Source organism: Eurytemora carolleeae, unplaced genomic scaffold, assembly GCF_000591075.1.
Source record: "Eurytemora carolleeae unplaced genomic scaffold, Eaff_2.0 scaffold449, whole genome shotgun sequence".
In the NCBI taxonomy this organism is placed as follows: Eukaryota; Metazoa; Arthropoda; class Copepoda; order Calanoida; family Temoridae; genus Eurytemora; species Eurytemora carolleeae.
The window spans coordinates 73,961-98,132 of NW_019396447.1; the positions used below are offsets into that span (position 1 = coordinate 73,961).

At 33.9% G+C, this 24,172-nt stretch overlaps 3 protein-coding genes across 3 annotated transcripts in view; 1 reads left to right on the forward strand and 2 right to left on the reverse strand.

The window, feature by feature from the left end:
- Positions 1 to 6: 6 nt before the first annotated feature.
- LOC111703475 (methionine aminopeptidase 1) lies at positions 7 to 18,329 on the reverse strand. Its single transcript, XM_023475425.1, has 12 exons — positions 18,230 to 18,329; positions 17,300 to 17,447; positions 16,630 to 16,742; positions 14,772 to 14,846; positions 14,116 to 14,174; positions 12,888 to 12,981; positions 10,653 to 10,732; positions 2,812 to 2,946; positions 2,142 to 2,198; positions 1,785 to 1,857; positions 1,314 to 1,421; positions 7 to 156 (listed from the first exon to the last, which is right to left on the reverse strand). Exons 1-12 carry the CDS (start codon positions 18,311 to 18,313, stop codon positions 40 to 42), a joined length of 1,143 nt encoding a protein of 380 aa, XP_023331193.1. The 5' UTR covers positions 18,314 to 18,329; the 3' UTR covers positions 7 to 39.
- On the reverse strand, positions 18,330 to 23,726 carry LOC111703474 (zinc finger CCCH domain-containing protein 15 homolog). Its single transcript, XM_023475424.1, has 6 exons — positions 23,532 to 23,726; positions 23,247 to 23,338; positions 22,356 to 22,407; positions 20,950 to 21,486; positions 20,117 to 20,287; positions 18,330 to 18,888 (listed from the first exon to the last, which is right to left on the reverse strand). Exons 1-6 carry the CDS (start codon positions 23,664 to 23,666, stop codon positions 18,685 to 18,687), a joined length of 1,191 nt encoding a protein of 396 aa, XP_023331192.1. The 5' UTR covers positions 23,667 to 23,726; the 3' UTR covers positions 18,330 to 18,684.
- LOC111703472 (nuclease EXOG, mitochondrial) overlaps positions 18,986 to 24,172 on the forward strand; it is a 28,321-nt gene continuing 23,134 nt past the window's right edge. Inside the window, exon 1 of the mRNA XM_023475421.1 lies at positions 18,986 to 18,997. The gene's annotated coding sequence lies outside the window, so the exon portion shown is untranslated. The remainder of the gene's footprint in view (positions 18,998 to 24,172) is intronic.

A 24,172-nucleotide genomic window follows, 5' to 3' on the forward strand; every position in this document is an offset into this window, starting at 1 on the left:
CGGGAGTGTAGTAAATGATATATTGATAAGAATGAATGCTCATGAATCCATGAAGTACGGAGTATGCTGTTTCCCCCCTGGGCGTGCTGTCAGTACCTCCACTCCTGTATCTGTAACCAGCATAGTTTGCTCAAACTGAGCTGATAGCTTTCCGTCCTAAAAGACAACTTTGCTGTTCATTTTCTTCAAATAAGGATTCCTTAAAGGGACTGTAAAGGAAAAATGAAAGAGGGTATAGGCTGAAACCTGAGAATCTCAGGAGTTGAACGATACCTATAATACATCTATCTGATGTTCCTGTCTCAAGAAATTGACATAGAACTGTGTCAAAATTATACCAAAACATACGTCCGTATCACGTGACCAGAACTCCCTCCAATTGCAGTGCAGTATACTGGTCACGTGATACAGACGGAGACATGTGCCAATAATACTGCAATGGCATTGGTTGGAGTTCTGGTGACATGTTCCGGACGCATTAATAATATTATCAATTATACCTTTAAAACATGAAAAGTTATTAAATTCAAATAATAACAGAAAACCTGAGTTTCTCATGCTCCTCTGGGATATCGCTGTTTTCAGATTGGTTGAGTATTTGTAGAATATGATCTGTTTAATACTACAAATCTTAGACAAAATCTTACTTTTAAAGGTTTTGGTATAATTTTGACGTAGTTTTATATCAATTTCTCGAGAGAGGAACATCAGATAGACTTCTTATAAGTCTCAATCAACTTCTGAGATGCTCAGGTTTCAGCCTATACCCCCTTTCATTTTTCCTTTACAGTCCCTTTAAAGGAATTGTCTTCCTAATTTTAAGTGATGTTAGCTGCTCAAGTTCTGATTAAACTTTAATCGGAACAAAATAGATGCAAATATTCTAGCTTTTCTATCTAAAAATTGATGATTTCTCTGATAAAGTGGCGACAGAATTTAAGCAGAACAGCCAAGGAAGGAAATTTAATAATAGTGTAGACCAAAAACGTGTATGTTATAGTGGAATTTCTGCCGTCTACTTTTGAAATGTTGCAAGGATTTTGTAATTAGAAGCTACTGAAAACTCTCTAAAAATACCGAGCATGGGAACTTTGTTTGGAGTATCGTTATTCTTGATATTGAGGATTAACGAGGAATTAGAAAAATCCGTAGGTCAGCATAAGATGGAGATCAATGCCTGATCTGGAGACTTAGACATTTTCAGAGAAATATCAGTTGCAACAATTGCATATAACAAAATCCTTCCAGATATTTCTTGAGTAAAATTAGAAACAAGATGACATTTATTGTCCAGTTTTCTGTTTGTCACTGACCTGTGTGACACTTGTCCAGTTATCAGGCCAGGTGGTGTCTCCCCAGAGACCTTCACTTATCATAGGTTCGATAGTGAAGCAGTGACCAGGCTTCATCACACCAACAGCCTAGAACAGAAGGGGGACCTCAGGGCAAAATATCAACCAAATACTACAGAAAAAAAACCTATTTGCACTCAAAACCCAAAGCTGGACTGTCAAAAAAGTAAAAACTATCAAATATTTCCTTGTTTCTGAATGGTTAATCAAATTTTAGCATAAAAAACGAAAAAAAAAAAGAAATTGAAAAATTCTTCTTTAGCTCTACAAATCAGCAACTCTTCGTGCCCTGGAACCGGATCCATTTTTCCCAGTGCAGATCCGGGATATCCGGATTTGCATCAAAATTTAATGGATCCTAAGGACTGCTTTCAGGGAATTGTTTCATGCACACTTAATAAGTCACGTATATAGAACAGGGTTTCCACCTACCTTGTTCTTAGCGTAGTGAGGCACATTCGGAGCACAGTGGAACAGTTTGTGGATCCCATGTCCACAATAGGACCTGGAGAAAATTAAATATCAGGAGATGGGCCAACTGTTATTGTAAATGTAGTGATCAGTAAACCTTTTAATATTTCTTTAGGCGATCTATACTATTACCGTTAATGCTGGGTACCCCAGAGAAAAAAATCGTAACGCGACAGGCAATCATTTTAAAACGTAAAAATACATTATAAAAAAAAGATCCAAAAATTTTTTTCCCTAAAAAATAATTGAGGAAAAGGATTACAAAAATATATTTATGAACCTAAAAATTATATGACCAAAAAATGAGAAAGTGCAAACCTGACTACACTGTATCCTCCTGAGGTGGCATGTTTCTGTATCACATCACCAACTTCTCTAATGTACAACATCAATTATTTTATACAGTGCTATAGGATCTTCATAATATTTTGGATTCCAAGATCTAAATCTGCAGAGACATGAAAAATACGCAAACGTACACCAAAACATGGCAATCTGCCAGTGTTATCTAAGTTATGTCAATTTCTTATAAATAAATGAGCAAAATATGCATTTTTAGGTTACATTGAAAATAATTGTTATTTTTTTTTTGAATAAGTGCTCTTTTTAATAAAGGAGAGAACGAAGTTTTCTTTTATTTAGATTATAATTTTTAGTTGACTTTTTAAATTATCGAGGTAAAGAACTTTAAGACACAAGGGGCGGGTTTTAGAACTAAGGAAAAAGTATATGTGATAGAAAGGATGTTCTGAAGGGGAATCTAATTAAAGTTTTCAAATGACTAAGAATCCTGACAAAATTAAAACTGTTCTTTCAGTGAACCCTAAATATCTGAAGTTTCTTTATTATTAACTAAGTCCCTCTGTCTAAATTAACCCCCCGGATACCCAATACCCATGGGTTCCCTCAAATAAATTCCGCCAATTTGGTCCAGCAGTTTTGGGCAGCTATAGCGAACATATATTAGCTTACTATCTAGATTAAAGACCTGTATTTGGTTCCGGGTTTTACACACTCCACTATAGCCTTCTCCAGGCACTCCCAGGTGTTGGTAACAAGGTTCCTGGCCTTCTCCGATACCTCGCCAACAAACAGGGTCTCGTTAAGATCACCATGATATCCCCTGAAAATATTAGGACATAAATACAATCCAAGATCATGAAACATCTTAAAGTTAATCTATGAAATAGCAAATTAAAAGAGTCCGATAAAAAAACCGCAATCTTTTTCCCTGTAGGGACTGTAAGGGACAATAAATATTTCTTTCTCATTTTTGTAAACCATTTTCAACGTCAAGATTCGGTAATTTAAAGGGACACGGGTCAGCTGTGTTTAGTTCACACTGTACGCAGCGTACACAGAGTTTTACATGAATTCAAGCGGTTTTCGATAGATTTATCTTTGAACTTGATAAGACAAAAACACACAGATTTCAAGCAGATATTATCAGATCAATTATAAATTGACGCTCTGAGGGCGCCTTGATACTGATAATCCTAAATGAATTATTATTATTAAAATTTTACAAGTTAGAAAGGATTGAAGGAGTAAAATTTTTCATGGAAAATAATTTTTTATCAAAATGCGTCAATACTTCTTTTCTACTAAAGCTTCTAACTATGCAATAATTGAATTCTCTATTTAAGGACTTTACTCTGACCGGAATCTGGCTGAGATATAGGAGATTGAAGACAGAGAAAGAACAGAACTTGATGGGAGGAATAGATCTAAGCGAACTCAGATCTAGAAAGAAGTAAGAAATTTAGATGACTCGAGCTCGCTGACTTCTGATATAGAGTTTGCCACGCGGGTCTTTTAACCCTATTCCCGCTGGGGGGGGGTCAATTTGACCCCCCCCCTGTAGTTTTTTTTACATACCTCAAAAAGTATTGGTCTGAGGCTGTTGAAATTTTCTGACTTTTCTTACATACCCAAAGCCCTCCCTTTAGGCCTAAAACCGGGCTTTAATACTAACTGCCTGAGTCCTCAGGCACACTGCCTGAATGANTAAATAGAATGGGATCCGAAGGTTCAGTTGAAAGATATAATGTAAATAGAATGGGATCCGAAGGTTCAGTGGAAACAAATGACTGGATGAGAAACTTAGAAAAAGAGACTTTCTAATTTTTAATTCTCATGTTGATTTAAACTAGATATACGAAACCATATTCATTACAGGATAAACACAAGACGTCAAGTTACATGAATAAAATTACAAGTTATATAATTACAGGTAAATTGTTTAAGTCTGAAAACCTTACGGCTCAGAGGCTGAATGAGAACTTAGGTTTGCTCTTATTACTATTTGAATTTAATAATTTTTTATATTTTTTATACATATTCTGGAAATTCTTAACAACATTATTGGGTAGTAACGGGTAAGGTGAGGTTTTTAGCATTATCCCCCCTCCCTTTCTTTCCCTTCTATGTTGTTCTTGAAGGAATATTTAATCATGAAACTTTTTAACTCAAAATATTAGATTTCTTAGATTCCCTCTGTGCTTTCCCCGATGCCATGGGACATTAAACTTACTTCTGAGACATTAAACTTGAAACTTCTGAGACATTAAACTTACGTCTGAGACATTAAACTTACGTCTGAGACATTAAACTTACTTCTGAGATAATAAACTTACTTCTGAGACATTAAACTTGAAACTTCTGAGACATTAAACTTACTTCTGAGACATTAAACTTACTTCTGAGACATTAAACTTTAAACTTCTGAGACATTAAACTTACTTCTGAGACATTAAACTTACTTCTGAGACATTAAACTTGAAACTTCGGAGACATTAAACTCACTTCTGGGACATTAAACTTACTTCTGAGACTTTAAACTTACTTCTGAGACATTAAATTTGAAACTTCTGAGATAATTTAAGAGGGCTTATTATCAAAGACAAGGTCGAGGGGGGTACTTACCCCTTACCCCCCCCCTTTTTATACGCCATTGATTGAATATCAGGTTATCGTAAGAATCTATATGAGGCCTACCACAAACTTAATAACTATTTAAATTAAAAAATCAGAGTTAAAAAAATATGATTATTTGTTTTTAATCATCCTGACCGAAACAATCTCAAGAACTGAAGAGGGTCAACCCAGACCAAAATATATTATGTGGAACTAACATGTACTTTTTTTACTCTACAGAAGTTTGGTCCATCACCATCAAGATTTTAAATCAAGCATTGTTTTTACAAAATACTATATTACCGCTCGCAGTGTTCATGTTTTAGGTGGAAAATAAGTGAAAAAACGTGAAACAAAAGCAAATATTATCTGATACCTAAATATACCTTTAAAGAAAAACATGATTTGCGGACTTTATTTTCGTTTCAAAACAAGTGTTGTTACAAAGATGATAGATTTGGTGTTATTATAGTCGTAATTTTGTTAAATTCAAGTCTTGTGTTACTAGAGGTAAACTTGGTATTTCTTAATTAAGCTGGCGAGATGATTAGGGGAGGGGGTTAATTGTGTTGGTTATGTTCGTGGTCCGACCAGGGAGGGGAGAGGGGAGCTTCATTTCTTTCTTTTCAAATAATTTGGTTTACAAAATTTAAAAGTAGTTTATAGCTGTGGTTAAACAAAAAACAGGTTTTGACAATAAAAAAGCGTATCAACTCAGTTTCGACTTTTTGGACCTGAGGAAAAGTAGACATACAGAAAACAAGGGAATATAAAGAGTTGATAATACGATTGGCTGCGATAATATCAATACAATGAAGTCAAGTTTTTCTTATTTAAGTTTTATTGTTATCAAACCTTTTTCCTTATTGCCAGTTTACATTAAAGATAAGCTTTATAATTGACAGCCTCCTTTTCTTTCAGTTTTATTGTGCCTGTACTGTTCCTAAATTAAATTTACAATCGAAAACCGTTTTCATTGTAATGAGTAATTGGCTTACCACCGGTGGAATTAGTAATAAGTCTGGTTTTTGATAAAATGTTACAAAACGAATTTTTCACTAAGTAACCTATCAAGGAATCTTTACGAGAAATGGGTGTTTGTATGTATTGTACAATGTACAGGCCCTCTCCCGGGTCTAACACACTATTAAGTCAAATCTCAATTTTAAATCCGTTTTTGGCTCAAAGGTTTTTGGAATTGTCACTGTATTCACGTACGAAAAAGGATTTGTTTTACCAAATTAATTAGGTTCGAGCTAGAATTTCAAAAATTGTTAGTTAGGTGGCAACAGAGAAATGGAACAAATATACACGACGTCTGAATTGACACTTATGACGACAGAATACAGCTGTTCTGAGAGTGTACAAATTCTATGTTGCCATCTATTGTACTAGAATCTATTTGCGTTAGCGGAAGAGAAATTAGCTCTGAAAATTTATTACAATATTCAAGTAAGTTCGTGTAAACTATCATTTCTGGAATAGGCAGGAAAATTATCAATTATTCCTAAAAGATAATGGCTGAGATAATGGATTTAGTAAAAGAAATTATCCTAAACATTTGGTGGGTCCAAAAAATAGTTCTGCCTCTGTAATTTGGCTAGCTGCAAAAAACATCCAAAACTTTCATTTATTTTTATCAAAGTATGATTGAAGGATGGACAAGGAATGGAAGATCAAGAAGAAAGAATGAAAAACAAGAAATTTAGAAGTCTCAAAATGTTTCCATCTGATATCATATTGAAATTAAAAAATATTGTAAAATTTAATTAAAATAAATTAATTAAGTTAAAAAAGAAGTAAATTACAGGGAGCCCTCTCCCCCCCCTCCCCTAGGCTTTCCCACCTTTGTGTAAACGTGCATTTAAAACTCAAATTTTAATCACTTCATGAAGGTAAACCTTGCATAAACCAGACGTTTGGAATAATATCCTTTCTTTTTTTAATTTCATTTGTTGACGTAAAATTTTGAGGTTATCAAAACAATTAGTTTAACCCTGATTATAGTTTTATATGACAGGGTATTAAGTTACACCGGGCGGGGTACACTGATGCACAATTTTTTTTAAATAATTGAAAATTCTAAAACAAGTTTAAACAGTCCTGTTCTTCGGTCCGTGGGAAAAGTGTCTTAGGGGGTAGAATAAAGTGTTGCAAACAATCAATAAAGTATTTTTCGTGAAGAACCTAACTGTTTAATTTACCCTCTTTTCTTGTGGGGATTACTGTATACTATATCACGATTTTTTTTTTTGGGGGGGGGGGGACGAACACTTTTTTATAATTGTGAAAATAAAAAAAAATTAATAGTAATATTTTTGCTTAAAAATAAGTGGTCATGTACAAAATTTATTTCGGAACAAAAAATTCAGATTTAGGAAGCAAAAGACGCGGCACAAGCGAAATTTTATTTGAATTTCCAGTTTTACACTAGGTTTTCTTTCCTTTCAGTGCTATTGAGAAGCTATTCTGAAATCTCAGGGGGTGCGATGGTCCTGCCCCCCCTGTATCCGCCCCTTTTTTCTTCACTCACCCTGTATAGTGTATAGCATATGGTAATAGATAGATAGATAGTTTAAACCAAATAGATTATCAAGCACACAATAAGAGAAATGAACAAAGTATACACAACATCACAAGTGTCAAATATAACAAAGAAAACGAAATTGTCTCAGATTAAATAAAAACAGAAACTAACAAAATACATAAAATTGCACTTATTTTACTGTAAGAAAAGCACTTTATTCTAAAATTATCACTATTATTGATAATTTTGTCGGACACAAAAACTGAATTGACACTTGTGACGACAGAATACAACTGCACTGAGAGTGTACAAATTCTACGTTGCCATCTATTGTACTTAACAATCTATTTGGTTTAAACTATGCAAAAAGATTAACGACCCATATCATATTGGATAATCTCCAAACTTGAAATCCAAAATAAAAACAATTATTATCAGTCTAAATTGTTTGATCAGTTAATTAAAAACAATGTTCAGTTTAGCCAAACTACAAAATTTGCAGCTCTGTGAACGATAAAAAATTCTGTAGGTCACCTTAAAAAAAGGACGAACTCCTGGATTTATTACTTACTATTTGTTTATCTAAGAAAAATGGCTGAGAGCTCACTTCACAATAAAATAGCAACTGAAATGTGATCACATTGATTGAATTTTACTTGTTCACTTGATCACCGCCCGGTGGTCCAGAACTAGACTAACTACTAACTAAACTATAAGTAACTACTGGAGTCTGCAGTCTGCACCAGGCACAGCGTAGGCTCTACTCTAACTGTGTGGTGGGTAGACTCTACTCTAACCGTCTGAACGGATCAATACGAGTATTTGAACGGATTGAAACCGATTAAAAAATCAGTCTTTCCCGCTACTTCCGCACCCCGCCTTCAATTCTTTCAATCTCCACCCCACATTTACCCCCAATAGAATCAGATTCAGTACTACAAAATTGATTTTCGCCTTATATAATATATATATATATATGGACCCTCACAGTATAGCATGGTGAAATAAAACCGTAACACTACACATCAAAAACTGCGCTGTAGGGCTAGCCTAGCCTAAAAACGAGAGTTTCAGAAGGATATGGAACTAAATACAAAAACAAACAGACACTGAGACAATCTTATAAATATTTTGTGATAAATTACAAGATTTTTTATCGCAGTGGGACGGATACGGAAATTTACAAGAGAGAAACATTTCGAACTCTAGGAGAGAAACGAGAGAACTACTACTAGAGACAACAGTAAATAAATCTTTACATATAGTTGAAGTTTGGGTGATAAATTAACTAAGCTTTCCTTCTTAATCTATATATCTTTACTTTACCCGCGCTGCCCAGTTTACTAAAAATTACTCATGCCGTTTACCCGCACTTGAACGATTTTACCGGGAAACTAAATTTTCGCTATTAAAGTCTGTTTCTGTCTGTCTGTTTTATGTTTGTATCCAATAAACGGCTGAACCGATCGTGCTTAAATTTTGTGTGTGACCTCACATGACCCCAGGGAAGGTTTATAGATAATCAAACTTTCAAAAATTTGCTACCAACAAAATTTTTTTTATGAAATCCGTGCACTTTTTTTGTTTTGTTTTACTGTTAATACAAAGAGAAAATGTTACCAATTAAAATATAAGACAGCCTAGTATCGATATTCTTTGTTTATCTGTCCGTTTGTATCCAATAAAAGCCAAAACGGCTGAACCGATCAGACCCAAAATTTGTGTGGGACCTCACATAACCAAAGGAAATGTTTATTATAATCTTGATTTGTCTGTTGGTTTGTATCCAATAACGGCTGAACCGATAAAAATTAAAATCATTATTTTTGAAAATGTGCAAATTTAAATTGAAAATCCGCCCAAATTTTATAATTATTTATTTTTAATGGGACAACAACTTTCTATCATAATATCGAATTTTCCGATATGGAGTCCCTAATGAAATCACATTACATGGAACACAAAAAACAAAGATAAGAAATTTACTAACTGAACCAAACCAAACCAAACCAAACCAAAGTGACAAACTTCAATCTGCCAAAACAAAGCATATTGTGTTAATCGATTGTAATTGTTGCGTAGATTTGTCCACAAGATAAAAACTGGAACCATGATGAGAGCTGTAGGACCTAAGAGCGTTTTGGGACACCCTGTATTTTTCTTAAACCCCAAGTTGACCCATGGCACCTGCCAATTCAACTAAATCATGATATTATTACAAGTAATAATATCTATGAAGACCCAAAAATGATATCACAAAACAGCTGTCCAATGTTTTTAGGGTGTAGAGAAGTCTTACTTGAAATAAATTCTAGGTTCACTGAACCTCCATGGTAACAGGAAAACAACACGTGTAAGATAAACAATATTTTGCAATACAAACCCTTCAAAATTAGCGAAGTATTAAAGGAATATGAATAACCCGCTTGAGTTTGACCATTAAAGATTAAATTAAAGATTAAAGGGCGTGTTCGCGAAAAATGAAAGGGGGTTAAGGGGGGATTGGAAAGCTTACGGCGAAAAATAAGCGCATTTGATAGCTACTAATCTTACTTCTATCTGTTCCGTATATAAGGAGAAAATTGTTAAAAACGACTCATGCTGAAGAACGTAGCGTCCATACAAATTCAGAAAGTTGCAATATTGAACTAGGATTGTAAAATAATCAATTTAATTCCAAACAAATCATTCAGATATGACAACCAATAGTCATAGATTATTTTAGATTAGAAGCGATCAAAATCGCTTATTTTTCGCCGTAAGCCTATACCCTCTTTAATTTTTCTCGAACACTCCCTTTAGAGGGACTGTGAACGTAATTTCACATGGCTCTCCGTAGTATATCAACCATATTTCTCATTGAAAAATTGGAAATTTTCAATTGTGATTTCTGTACATAAAAAGCTTGAAAAACGGCAAATATTCCTTATTATTGATCAATGTTTGTAAATTGAACAACCATCTCTCTTTAAATGGAAGGTCCCGTTAAAGATTAAAATTTTTAAGACCTAGAAAGAAATGGTATCCTGGGAGAAAAACTAAATCTTAATTGAATGTGGATGATTAATTTATTTCGACTGTTTGATTAAAATATACTTAATAATAATCTGACGGGAATAAAAATCTTCTAAAAAATCTTCTAGAAATGTCTTTAACCCAAGGTAGTATAATAAGGTAGCTTACTCTCGATGCGCTCCAATGTACGGAAAATGTCGTCTCCTTAGCATAGATAGATAGAATCTGCATATGACGTCACTCTCGCACCTATAATCAGGCAGTGACGTCATATGCAGATTCTATACAATGCTAAGGAGAGGACATTTTCCGTACATTGGAGCGCAATGAGAGTAAGCAACCTTATTATACAACCTTGCATTAACTCCTACCTGTGGTAGACGGTTACATCCACATTACAAATATCTCCGTTCTGCAGAGGTCGCATATCAGGGATACCATGACAAATAACCTTAACAAGTTTTTTCTTAATTTCAAGATGTTCTTTCTTTGCGTCAACCTGTCATCCCAAATCTTTAGCATCACCGATTCAAAGTTGGATTCATGAGGATTTGAACTGGTTGTATGTAGTTCAGCCAACTCTCCAATATAATATTCGGTCCCAGATCTGAGATTTGTTTTCATTAATGCCCTGCTTTGATGCCTTTCATTTATATCAATAACTTTTTATAGAAACTTTAAATCAACGATAGACTGGCATGATGTAAAAAAAAAAAAATTCCGCAAGTATTTTAGCACTTTATTATTAGTCCATTTTCCTTTTTATTGGAATGTTTTTCTAAACGATAGCTTAATTAAACAGAAAATTTACATAGTTAAATCAGGGTTAGAATTATTTTAGTCAATTTAGTGTTAAAAAAGAATACTTTTGATTTATTTAATGTGGTTCAAATATGCGAGAAAAAAAATTAAATCTTTTACTCATCTAAAAAACTCCTTAAACTCCCCCCCCCCCACATATTGACTTAAAATAATAATAGTGATAGTGATAGTGATAGTGATAGTGATAGTGATAATATTATAAGATCTGCAAGGGAACCCGAAGGCCAGTTGCGTATCAAGCAGCCACCTGCCACCCATACCGGTCTTATATTTATTTATTTATTTAACCCCTGTGCACTGTGCAGGTCCCCGGAATAAGGCCGGAAGGTTTACCTACTGAAAACGGTGGAAGTTGACGATAGGTTTTTATATTCTAAACTTGTTTATTTATTTTTTGAGAAAATAAAGCTAACTCACTAAGATTGTGATTTTGTTACAATATACATACATTTGTATAAAAAATACCAAATTAAAAAAATTGCAAACCAAAAATTGCAATCCGTTTTTAGTTTAATATGTCGCAAAAATATAGAATTTACACATTTCTAACTCCAAATTTCTTTTAAATATTATTCATTACATTAAGATTAATGAAAACAAATTATTTACAGAAAATAGAATATTTTATAATATGTTTATCAGAGCTAATAAATCGTTATATGTGCGTAGAAAAGCTCTGAACTATATATGTAAAGGGTGTCTTCCAAAAAACGGGGAATAATGGTCTACAGACTCGCTTGTAATAGGATTTTCAAGACCATTTTTAAAATCTACATACAATTTCCGATTTAATAAGCCCAATTTTATGCTTGTAGATCTAAAAATAACAATTTTATAGGCTCCTATAGTATCCAACTGGAGTGAGTAATTTGGTAAAAATAAGATAATCTGTGTTTGCACAATTTTGTATAATGGTCTACTTGATTGTAATCGGATTTTAAAGATTGAGACCTTCTTTTAAATCTACACAATTTCCGATTTAATGAGTCCAATTTTTGGCTTGAATATCTAAAAATAACAATTGTATAGGCTCCTAAAGTTTCCAACTGGAGCGAAGTAAAAAAGTAAAAGATAATCTCCGTTTGCACAATTTTATATTCAATGTTATGTTACAGTTTAATACAGTACAATTGTTATTTTTAGATCTACAAGCCAAAAGTTGGGCTCATTGACTCGGAAATTGTACGCAGATATTAAAAATGGTCTCAATCTTGAAAATCCGATTACAAATAAGTCTGCATAGACCCTTATGTGCAAACGGAGATTTTTTAACCAAATTTACTCACTCCAGTTGAAAAATTTAGGAGCCTTTAGAATAGTAATTTTTAAATCTACAAGCCTAAAATTGTGCCTATCAAATCGGAAATTGTAAATTGATTTTAAAAATGGCCTCAATCTTGAAAATCCGATTAAAAACGAGTCTGTAGACCATTATACCAAATTGTGCAAACAGAGATTACCGTAAACTAACCAAAGAGTTTTCTGACTTAAAGTTTTATCAATGGTGAAATAGGTCAGGTTAGGTTAAAGTCGAATGGGGTTTAGACGTATTTATAATGGGGAGTCGATTTAAATAAGTTAAAACGCGATGAAAGTTATTTGATATTTTCGTAAAAACTACTCGCGATTTTCGTAAAAACTGCTCGATATTTTAGTAAAACTACTCGATATTCTCGTAAAAACTACTCGAGATTTTCGTAAAAACTACTCAATTATTAATTCGGATACTCTTTAGGTCTTCAGATCCACCATAGCATCATTAGGGAAGTCTTTGATAAATTTACCTCGTTAACAGATGTGCAGCAGGACTTAGGAAACTGGTAGTAGTTGAGAGGGGAGGGATAGCAATCTCTGTCTACGCTTGCCTCATGACATATTCTGTACAAATAATAATTGAGAGGGGAGGGATAGCAATCTCTGTCTACGCTTGCATCATGACATATTCTGTACAAATAATAATTCAGAGGTGTACAAGGTGTCTTTGAAAAAGGTGTGTTTATGCTTTTTTTTCTACTAAAAAGTTCATTAAGTATGTGCAATGTCCATAAATGAGGGGGGGGGGGGTTGTCAATGAATAATTTTTCTCTAAAATGCCGTTTTAACCTTCAAAAGCGGACCTCATGTTGGAAAATAAGCTCGGTCTCCTCAATTCAAATTATAATTTTATTTTTACGTTTTATACGACAAAATAGAATAAATTACACATTTTCAACGATAGAATTGAGAATTTTTAAAACATTTCGAGTCCATTTTTAAGGCTAAAACGTCATTTTAGAGTAAAATGTTTCGAGGACGACCCACCAAATTTTTTAACTTTGTACCGACAAGGTACACATTGTAGAAGAATAAAAAGACGTTTAGTAGTTGAAAACGTAATTAATGTCTTCGGAAATGGGACCGAGCACATTTTCGAATATTATGCCTAATTTTGAAGGTTGGTATTGCACCTACTTTAAGTACTTTTTAACACAAAACAATGATGTTAATATTTTAAAAAGCCTAAACACACTTTTTTCAAAGACACCTTGTATATTTCTTAGAAATGATTTTTGAATGATTATGGAAAAAAACGTCTCTACAAGTGTTTTCATTCTTTTTTATATAATTTACCCAAAAATCATTGTTTTTCCCCCTATTTTCCTTAATTCAGATTAAAAAACCTAAAAAATAAAACTAATGAAAAAAAAATTCTAAAATGGGGAGGGAAGGAGGAAAGGGAAGGTTAGAGAAGGAGGGATATAGACAGGTAGGGAAGAAAATAAAGGAAGGGGGGAAGGTTGGGAGGGAAAGAGGAAGGTAGAAAAGTAAGAGAAGGGAAGGAAGGGAAGGTATAGACGGAAATGGGAAGGCAGGGAAGGGAAAGGTAGGAGGTCTTTACCTCTACTTTTCTAACTTTTCCTATAAATCACACATTTATTCACAAATAATCATTTATTTTTCCAAAAAAAGTAAATATAATTCAGCATAAAAATCTAAAATAATATTTTTAATGGATGCAATAACCCCATTTACCTGTCTAATTCGTCTGTAGTTACACCGGGACCAATAGCCTTAGCTGCTTCATCCAAAACCTGGAATGAACTTGAATCAAATAATGATCCAATATGCCCAATCGAAATGTTTTCTTCTATGTCCAGAAAATTGTTCATTTAATTAATTTGGTTCAACAACCAAATATAGATTTTGATGATAAGAGTAATAAAGCCCGAGTTGAAAACACTAAATCTCTATATCCACTGTCGACAGTCGACAATTATGATTTTATGCTTAATCCTCTCTTTTTGATTTTCCGGTTGGATTGCAATCAATCAAAGTTCTATCATTGATTGCGTGCGCAAAATTAAAAAAAATTCTCAGCTTCTGATTGGCTCTTCGAATTCGGTTGCAATTAACACTTTGCTTGGTTGAATTTTATACATTTTTAAGGATAAAAACTTAAGATTAAATTAATCTTGAGATTAACAAAAAGAGATCAAGCATTGATCTCAATATCCACAAGTAAACAAGTAAAACAAGAGTTACCAAAGGTAAACATTCAGTAATCAATCAAAAGTGTTGCCAAAGGTTCATAAAACCTAAACAAGACCTTCTATATGTATATAGTATTAAACAGGGTTACAAAAGGTTTCTCAAAACGACTAACTGAAGTAGATTAATCCCTGTTTTACCTCTCTGCCAAGTTTACAGGCAACTCGCATAGCGGCAATATCATCATCATCCAACTGTCGGATATATGTGTTGCCCTAAACTCATCCGCACATTTCAAACCGGACAAACCAGAGTGAGCAGCATTCGGTTTCTTCTACTTTAAAATCAAACGTGTTTTGGTCTTTAATTCAATAATCGCTTACTTGACGGATTATTTTCTTTTATACATTTTTATTCAAAATGCATATGCCAACAAAAAAGTATTTAATAGAAAAGGCTAAAAGATTATGTTTAATGGGTCAAATTGTGATCGAAATTCACAGCTTTCTCGAATATTGACAGAACCGTTAAATCCACATGATTTACATAATTATCCATTAAAACCATTATTGAGTTTATTATTAAGAAAAGTTGAAATACTGTTTCAATCCAATATCATCATCATCCAACTGTCGGGTATATGTTCATCATCCTCACATTAACATGATTATCCATTAAAATCATTATTGAGTTTATTATTAAGAAAAGTTGGATTACTGTTTCAATCCAATAAAATCCATTCATTGAGGTTTTCATATAATTAATATAATCACCATTAAATTACCATTTCAACCCGTTTTAAAAATCCCTTCATTGAAGTTTTAATATAATTAATATAAACCCCATTAACCCTATTCTAACTAAGGGGGGGGGGTGGGAGGTGGCATAGCGACCCTGTCGATTTTTGCAATAACTCAACTAGTATTGGTCTGAGGCTGTTAATTTTTTTTTTGACTTTTCTAGTTAACTTTAGGCTAAAAGCTGGGCTTTTATACCTACTGCCTGAGTCCTCAGGCATACTGCTTGAATGCCTTATTAAAACTTTACCAGACTAAATCCAAATTAAACCTAATTCCAGTCATTTAAGATTTTATAGCTCTTTGGAAAGCTTACAACACGCAGAATCAGATTACTCAATTTCTGCAAAGAAATTTTGCGTAGATTTTTTGCACAAACGCCTTAAACGGGAATTTGCACAAATTTAGTCTTTCTTTAATACACATTTAGGTCATGAAAATTTTGAAAATGTTCTTGCATACTTTAATTTGCTGGGTCAAGGGCTTTTCAGAAATGTATAATTTATCTTAGTTCACGCACTTTTTGTGTTTGCAAATTTTTCGCTAAATACTTGATTTTCCAATAAATATTAAAAATTTTGCAAATTGACAAGGATATATTAATATTGAGAGATATACATTTGGAAGAGAATAGCAAGCTTTTTTTGCAGATTATTAAAGTGAAGCCCAAAGGCTTTTCAAACATGCATCATATGTTATAGATATGTATCAAAATTAGGAAACAGAGAATGTGACCTCCCACCCCCCTTGTATATTTTGGGTAAACCAGACTTCAGTCGGAATAGGGTTAAATTACTTTAGCCATTGTCATTTGTCTTATTGTTCTTAGTTCTTGTGTTTACACACAAACCAAACTAGTTCCACAACAGTTCAAGTATCCCAGTAAAATGTACGGAAATCCTATCCCCCTACCTTACATCTATAACACCTTGATTTCTACATTCTACAATGCCCAATGCAAATTTCAAAATATGAACTCTCTGTTCTAAAGTGGTCTAGGGTGAGCGTAATTTCAAGTGACCCTCCATGCAAAATGGTAAGAACCGATTACAACGGTTTCCTTAGAAGCTTTGTTTGATCAAGTATGATATACATATCGATGTTTTTGTTTCTTTAAACTATCTTCCACATTATTGATCAGATTAAGGTTTCAATGGTACCGTTGTATCGGGCATTGTCATCTTCGCTTGGAGGGTCACTAGAAATTACGCTGAACCAGACTCATAATAAATGAATGATATTGTTATGTGCGGACGGATTCCTTAAGTTTCATCTCTGAGAGCGGATACCCCTCTGGATGGTCAGCATAGTCGGGCCGAGGGATATGAGGAGGAACTACTCGTGTAGAACTCTGCGCGGCAGGTCGCAGTTTACCTAAACAATGTGAATCTATATATGCTTAAAAAGTAGTAATCTCCGTTTGTTCTAATGACTGGGCCGATTTGATTAAAAGTTGAGTACATTGAATTTTCCAGGCCAAGCTAGGTTGTAAGAAATCAATATGAGATGAAAAGAAATATATATTACAGGGTTACTCACTCATAGAGGATGAGACTTCAGAGATGACATAACGGATTTTATTTAAACATTTTTTATTTTTGGTTCACTTACACTGTAAACTTGTTTCTTTCTTTGCTGAAACTATTAAAGTACACCATTCAAATACAAAATGCAAGGCATAAAACAAAATTCAAACTTCAAATTCTACAGCTTTAGTTTAACATTTAAGTCTCATCCTTTGTGAATAACCCTGTAAAAAAGACTTTATTTTTTAATTTAGTACACAATGAAATTGTTTTTAAAAATGCAAAATTACGATTGATTTGTGCACTTATTTTTTTATTTAATTATCAAAAAAAAATTTGAATCAAATTTAATCAAATCAAACCAAAATCTGAAAGGTCACCCTAAAAGTGAAACCTTTGTCCCACCTGTGAAACTGTATCCTGGCCAGGGATTGAAGAGTCCAGCCCCCTTCTTACTGGACTGACTGGCCACATCACTCTTGGCGAGCTTGTGCAGGTTCTTATGCAGATCCCAGTTCCCCTTGAAGCAGGTCTGGTTACAGAAGAATGAACCCTAAAACAATGGAGAATGGTGATCTACGGAGTAGAAAATCCCCGAGTTTTGTTGTTATACTTAAGCTCTTGGATCTTGGCGCCCTAGCAACCCCTCTCTCGAATAACATGGAAAGTTTAAATTTGGAGTTAGAAGTGCGTCCAGCCGTTTGGCCGGCTATACGAAACATATATATAAATAAATGCCTTGTATTTTTATATAGACTAGCTGATGAGTCCGGAGTTACCCGTGTAAAATAACATTTTTTTTAATTAAAAATTTTTTTTTTTTAATTTAAGGGAAAAAAATTTCGATTTTTTTTTTAGCCTTATACACCCCGGCCACCCAAGAGTGTCCACAACAAAATTCAACCCATTCGGTCCGGCCGTTTGGCCGGCTTTACGGAACATATATATAAATAAATGCCTTGTATTTTTATTTAGACTAGCTGATGAGTCCGGAGTTACCCGTGTAAAATAACATTTTTTTAATTTAAAAAAAATATTTTTTAAAAATTTAAGGAAAAAAAATTTCGAATTTTTTTTTAGCCTACTACACCCCAGGCCACCCAAGAGTGTCCACAACAAAATTCAACCCATTCGGTCCGGCCGTTTGGCCGGCTATAGGCAACATATATTTATACGAATGTCTTATTTTATAATTAAGAAGAAAGGAGTAAAAACGTTTCTAATTTGCTTCTGTGTAAAAATGTGGATGGTGCAATAGGATTTAACATTTCCTATGGGGTAGATTCACACTCGCTTATGCTCGGAGTTTTGTTCACCTTGATTGCAAATAATTACCTGAATATTGAGTTTGATGCATGTTGGGCACTGAAGCTTAGCAGGCTCAGAACACCCCGGGGATTCACATGTTCTACCCTCCATAATACTAAATCTGAAACTGAGAGATATGGGTTCAATATGCTCTTCATAAATTCAAGGAGCTCAGTTCGGAGAGAAACTATGAAATCACAGTTGGAGACGGTTATTTAATTCCGATAATAAAATTCATCGGAAGGTTTGATTTACTCCAGGAACTGTTGGGTCTTGGGTTTGGAGAGCAGTTTTCCTCAACTGGAAGTTCAGTGATGCCGTTGACACAGTTACATCAGGTTGTGTTGGAAGGGATTTTCTTTTTATTAATTTTAGCAAATATATTATTAAAGGTTCTCGCTAGAATATACCGAGTTTAAATTTATAACTTCATTTGATCAGTAAAAATATAAAAATGTTTACATTAACTATTAAATCTTAGATTAAATATCCAAATTTTCCATATCATCTTCCAATTCGTCCAGGTCTTCGTCATCGAATAAATCTTCGTCTATGACGGTGGCCGAAGGGGGTGCGGCTCCTCCGGCCGCTCCTGCTTCTTCTCGAGCTCGAGCTAGTTGCACAGCAGTAGATTCGTCTACACCATCGTCCATGATGCCGTATTCGTCAAACTTGATTTCATGAACCTAGAATACAAGAGTTTTATCAGCTAATACTTATTACGATTTCATTCATAATTTATGTTTTGTCTTTTGTTAAAGCTAATAATGGAAAAATGGTCTGAGTTTAACGCTTGTCAGAATATGATAATCTTATGAGGAAAAAAATGTAATAATGGAAATTCTTAAACGAGATGAAATAATCTTGATGTATTCTTTAACGAAGGCCGCAGGCCTGAGTTAAAGAATGCATCAAGATTATTTCATCGAGTTTAAGAATTCCATTATTACATTTTTATCCTCATAAGATTATTATTATATCATATTTGTGAGGTTCCATGGGCACATACCCAAGAAATTATAGTANTTTCACGCTCTGGCCGTGTAATAATTTCCATTCTTACACGGTCTGAGCGTTAAAGAATGAAAATTCTACACCTACTGTGTAAGAATAAGCATTCTTAAACGCTAGAAAGCGAACAATATTAAAAGTGTTCCTCCTGAACCGTGTAATAATGGGAATTCTTACACGATAGGTTTACTACTATGGAACCGAACAGATATGATATAATAGAAAAACTATGATATTTTCAACATTAATTATTTTACCAGATAATGGTTTGGTATTTTTTTTAAAAATGAGTCACTGTTCTCAGCAGAAATTTATTTTCCATTGCAAATGATTGTTTTGTAAATATATATGATCTGAGTAAAATGTTAGTTAAGAAACAGTTGAAATATTTGTATGTCCCATTCTTGTTTAATTTGGCATATTTTTGTCAAACTATTTAGTAGATAAAGCTATAAAAAATAAACTAAACCATTAATATAGTTAAGTATATCTTTGAGAGCGAGTCCAGGGGCGGATACAGGATTTAAGTGAGGGGGGGGGGGGGGAAGATTTTTTAGGAACAAAAAAAAATTCATTATTAGGAACAAAAATTCGCGCCGTAGGCGAAAATTTTTTTTGACTTAAAAGACTCAAAAAGAGTCAAAATATTAATGACTAAAGACTAAAAAACTAGATTTTTAACTTTTCACACATTATAGTTTATTAAGACAGATATTATTCCTGTTTTGCACTATGGTTTCTTTCCCTTAAGCATGCTATTGAGAAGCTATTCTGAAAATAGGGACAAAAAATTCCAAATTCAGGGGGGGCTACGCCCCTCCCTGAATCTATCGGGGGGGGGGGGCGAATGTCTTTATCTTTATAATAATGACAAAAACCACAGTCCCTTTTAGTCAAACCGACCTTGACGCCGTAGTCGTCATCCTTCTCTCTCATGTTAAGATCAAAATCTCCACCCTCCTCGTCATCTCCGTCCTCTGTAGCCTGGTTGATGATGCTGGGATTAAACATGAACATCTCCTTCCCACTTAACCCTGTCGTTTTACCACTCTTCATATCAACCTTCTTCTTATCCTGGAATAATAACAAATCAACAAGTGAACAAGTGAACAAGTGAACAAGTGAACTAGTGAACAAGTGAACAAGTGAACAAGTGAACAAGTGAACAAGTGAACAAGTGAACAAGCGAACAAGCGAACAAGCGAACAAGCGAACAAGCGAACAAGCGAACAAGAGAACAAGTGAACAAGTGAACAAGTGAACAAGTGAACAAGTGAACAAGTGAACAAGTGAACAAGTGAACAAGTGAACAAGTGAACAAGTGAACAAGGGAACAAGGGAACAAGGGAACAAGGGAACAAGTGAACAAGTGAACAAGTGAACAAGTGAACAAGTGAACAAGTGAACAAGTGAACAAGTGAACAAGAAGTGAGGTCAACAAGTGAACGCGAAACAAGCCCAAAAAATATTATTAAATCTAACATAAATCATAGATAAATTGGTTGACGAACCGTCATGTTAATTTTTCGTCATGTTTCAACAATTTTAAACTACACCGTAAATATGACAATGAATAATGAATATCTTAGTGTGTAAAAACCCGTAATTTGAAAATATAATCAAATCTATGAGCAAAGAATACTTTATCTTGGGTAAATTCATTGAATAAAAAAATATTATGTACAAAATAGTTATTAATCATAATAGGGGCTGCTAATTTAATTTCTAAAATATACCTTGAGTTTCTTTTCGGCGTCAGCTTTCTCTTTTAATTTCTTTCTCTTCCAAGCAACGAAGGTTTCTAATGTGACTTTAGTAAGAGTTCCAGATGAGAGCGTTGCTCTCTCCTTCTCTATCAAGTCCTCGATACTAATCTCCTCCTTTTCCTTATCCATCCTCTTCTTATCCTTCTTCAAGACGAACCCTGGGGGCAGAGCATGTTTATACTTGCAACCTTTGGCCTGGCTGGGGCACTCCCAGAACCAACCGTATTTATTATTCTCCAACGCGTCCAGGAAATATTTACAAATAATGTCCGTGGCGTTGGATTTCTCCGTTCCATGCTTTTTAGCCACGACTTCGGCCAGCTTCTCGTCGTCCCACTCGTCCATGTTCTCCTCATCCTCGTCCTTCGTTTCTTCGTACACGTTACGCTTCACGGCTTTACGTTCACAATCAGGGTCGTGGGAGAACTTACAGCGGTCTCCCTTCTTACACAAACCTTGCTTGAAGAAAGCACAGAACACAGACTTGGGATCAACACCAGCATCCACCTAAAAGAAAATTGTGATTAACAATTTAATAAAGGGACATTTCCACCATCAACAAATATTAAAACATTGGTTAAGCTTTCGGAGAATTGGGACTATAATTCCTAATTCCAAAAGTTCGTCTTCAGATTAAATTAAGTTTTACGATTTACCAATCATCTTTAAAGAAGATGAATTATTTTTTCAAGGAATTAAAAATTAAAGATTAAATCAAAATGCTTACTTTAGATGTGAATATAATTATGAGTAATAAAAAAAATTTATTTAAAAATAGAAGATAAAAAAATCATGAGCAATAGAAATATCAAATAAAAAGTTCGTTTACATAGAACTGTGACGTTTAAGAACAGCCATGGAACTAATTAAAAATATTATTAAACAGAAATAGCCCGGTTCCGGTTCTCCTACCCTGATTAGGAAATCCAAGCTTTGTTTAAAATTATTGTTATCTTTGTATATAAAGTTGTAATCTCTGTTTGTATGTCTGTTTGTCCTATCACAACTCAGGAACCCCTGGGCCGATCTGTCTCAAATTTTGATTGGGGAACTCGGGAGACCCATGGGAACGTTCTTAGCTTGGTTTTGAGGTTATAAGTTGAGTGGTTCTACTTTAATAGCGAAAATATAGTTTCCAGGTAAAATCGTTGAAGTGCGGGTAAACAGCGGGAGTATCTTTAGTAACCTTGGCAGCGCCGCGCTGGGTACACAAGCTATTTGTTTTTAAAAGAACTAGTTCTAGATCTCAGTCCTACTATGTCACAAAAAATGAAACAACTCATTTTACCTTCTTCATGGTTCAATTTCTTATTGCTCTGGTTTGATCCGATTTTTTCTTTAAAATTTAATGTTATGCTTCAGTCTGTTAAACCTACCTTCTGTGTGGCAATAGGTTTGAAGAGGGCCTTAACTTCCTCCTGTCTCTTTCTGGAAACAAAAAATAATTTTAAAAAATATCAGAAGAACTGAATGTGTTACGTAACATAAATGAAAGAGAGGAAGAAGTTACAAATAAAAAATAAAAAAAAGTAAATAAAATTCAGAAACAATAATCGAAAAGGATATGAATAAAAAAGAACCACTGAAAACAAAATAGAAGATATGGAAGTTATAAATTACACTAAGATTATATACAAAGATCCCAATTCCCACAAAAATTTATTTTATATTTATCAAACATGTTTATAAACATGAGTAAATACTAGAGCAGAGGTTATGCATTTACTTGATAAATCGATCCATTGAAAATAGTTATTGTTTAATGGTTTTTTAAGGTGAACTGGGCCAGGAGAATAAGAATGAAAGGAGGAAAAAATTGACAATAGTTCTTATCCCAGTGCATCAAACATATAACCCTGGACTAGAGAAACCTTAACCAATCTAGTAATTGATATTTAAAGTTGTAATTGTGTTTGTATTTCCGATCACAACTCAGGAGCCCCTTGACCGATTTTCCTCAAATTATGAAAAGGAAACTCCTTGGAGATCCACGGAAATGTTTCAGTTTTGACTTGACATTCTGAGTCGAGTGGGTAGCCTTTTATGGAAAAAAATAGCTTAAATTGTAATATAAGACCAAGCGCGGGTAAACGGCGGGAATAAATATGAGTAACTTGAAAATTCGGTGATGGTGATGGACCAAACCTCTGTAGGGTAAAAAATTAGAGGTTAGTTCCACATTTATCGAAAATATATTTCGGTCTGGGTTGGACAACGCCGGGCTGTGTTCATAAGCTAGCTAATAACAATACAGGATGAAAACTTACGCTTCCTCTTCCTTCTTCTTCTTCTCTTCTGCTCTGAGAAGCTCCGCCTTCCTGTGCTCCGGGTTACCCCCGGCCTTCACCTGCTTCTCTACCTATACAACCACGTTGAATAAGGTTATATAAATGTGGTCTGTCTAGACAATTAGACGTGACATTCAAACATGAGTCAAAACTTGTCCCCAAAGCAATCTGAAACTATAGTTGCAAAAAAAATATTTTACTTCTCAAAAAAAGAAAGTATTCACATAATATATTTCTAATGAAAATTTTAATTGATGAATTTACCTGAGCGATGAACTTTTGAGCTTTCCCTCCTTTCTTGTTCTTTAGGCCAAAAGTCTTATCTTCAATTGTCTTTTCTTTTTTTTTCATTTCATTTTTCTTACTCGGCCCATTGGCCGCAGGTTTTTTAGGCGGCATTGCTAACAACAGAAATTAGAAAATTGACCCAGTAATCTGAAAATATAATTTGACTTATTTTATCTAAATAATTTTCTGTCATTAAAGATAAAAATAGAAAACAAAATAGCTACGTTCATAACTATTCCCTTCGCGCATGTGGATAAGCGCTAAAAACTGGAATTGCCGCAAGAGATTGTAGAATTCTGGCAATGTTTTAACGAGGCCTTCATCAAAAAAGAACTTTTCTTTTTTTAAATATTAACAATTAACTCGTTCATTTTCTTGAAGAAAAATCATCTTTCCTCCTCAAACAATATTTCGGATTATTTGCATTCAAAAATATTATTAGCCCTGCAAGAATCTACCTTTTTGTTTTTGATTTAAACCAATTTTAATCACCATTTAAAAATGCAAAATTTATTTTAGACATAGAAAATCTTTTAATGTTTTACTTTTTTCTGATTTTATTTTAAACATTATTCTTTTCTTGTTTTATGCCTTTTATAATTTGTTGTGTTCTGACA

What these genes read in the sequence shown, in the direction of transcription:
- LOC111703475 (XM_023475425.1), bottom strand. Translation starts at nt 18,313, where the DNA reads ATGGAGGGTAGAACATGTGAATCCCCGGGGTGTTCTGAGCCTGCTAAG. An exon ending in GCTGCACATCTGTTAACGAG is followed by an intron (nt 10,733 to 12,887) that starts GTAAATTTATCA and finishes AAACTTGTTAAG; the next exon opens with GTTATTTGTCATGGTATCCC. An exon ending in GATGTAACCGTCTACCACAG is followed by an intron (nt 2,947 to 10,652) that starts GTAGGAGTTAAT and finishes TAATATTTTCAG; the next exon opens with GGGATATCATGGTGATCTTA.
- LOC111703474 (XM_023475424.1), bottom strand. Translation starts at nt 23,666, where the DNA reads ATGCCGCCTAAAAAACCTGCGGCCAATGGGCCGAGTAAGAAAAATGAA. An exon ending in ACGCCGAAAAGAAACTCAAG is followed by an intron (nt 20,288 to 20,949) that starts GTATATTTTAGA and finishes TTATTATTCCAG; the next exon opens with GATAAGAAGAAGGTTGATAT. An exon ending in ATGACGACTACGGCGTCAAG is followed by an intron (nt 18,889 to 20,116) that starts GTCGGTTTGACT and finishes CTTGTATTCTAG; the next exon opens with GTTCATGAAATCAAGTTTGA.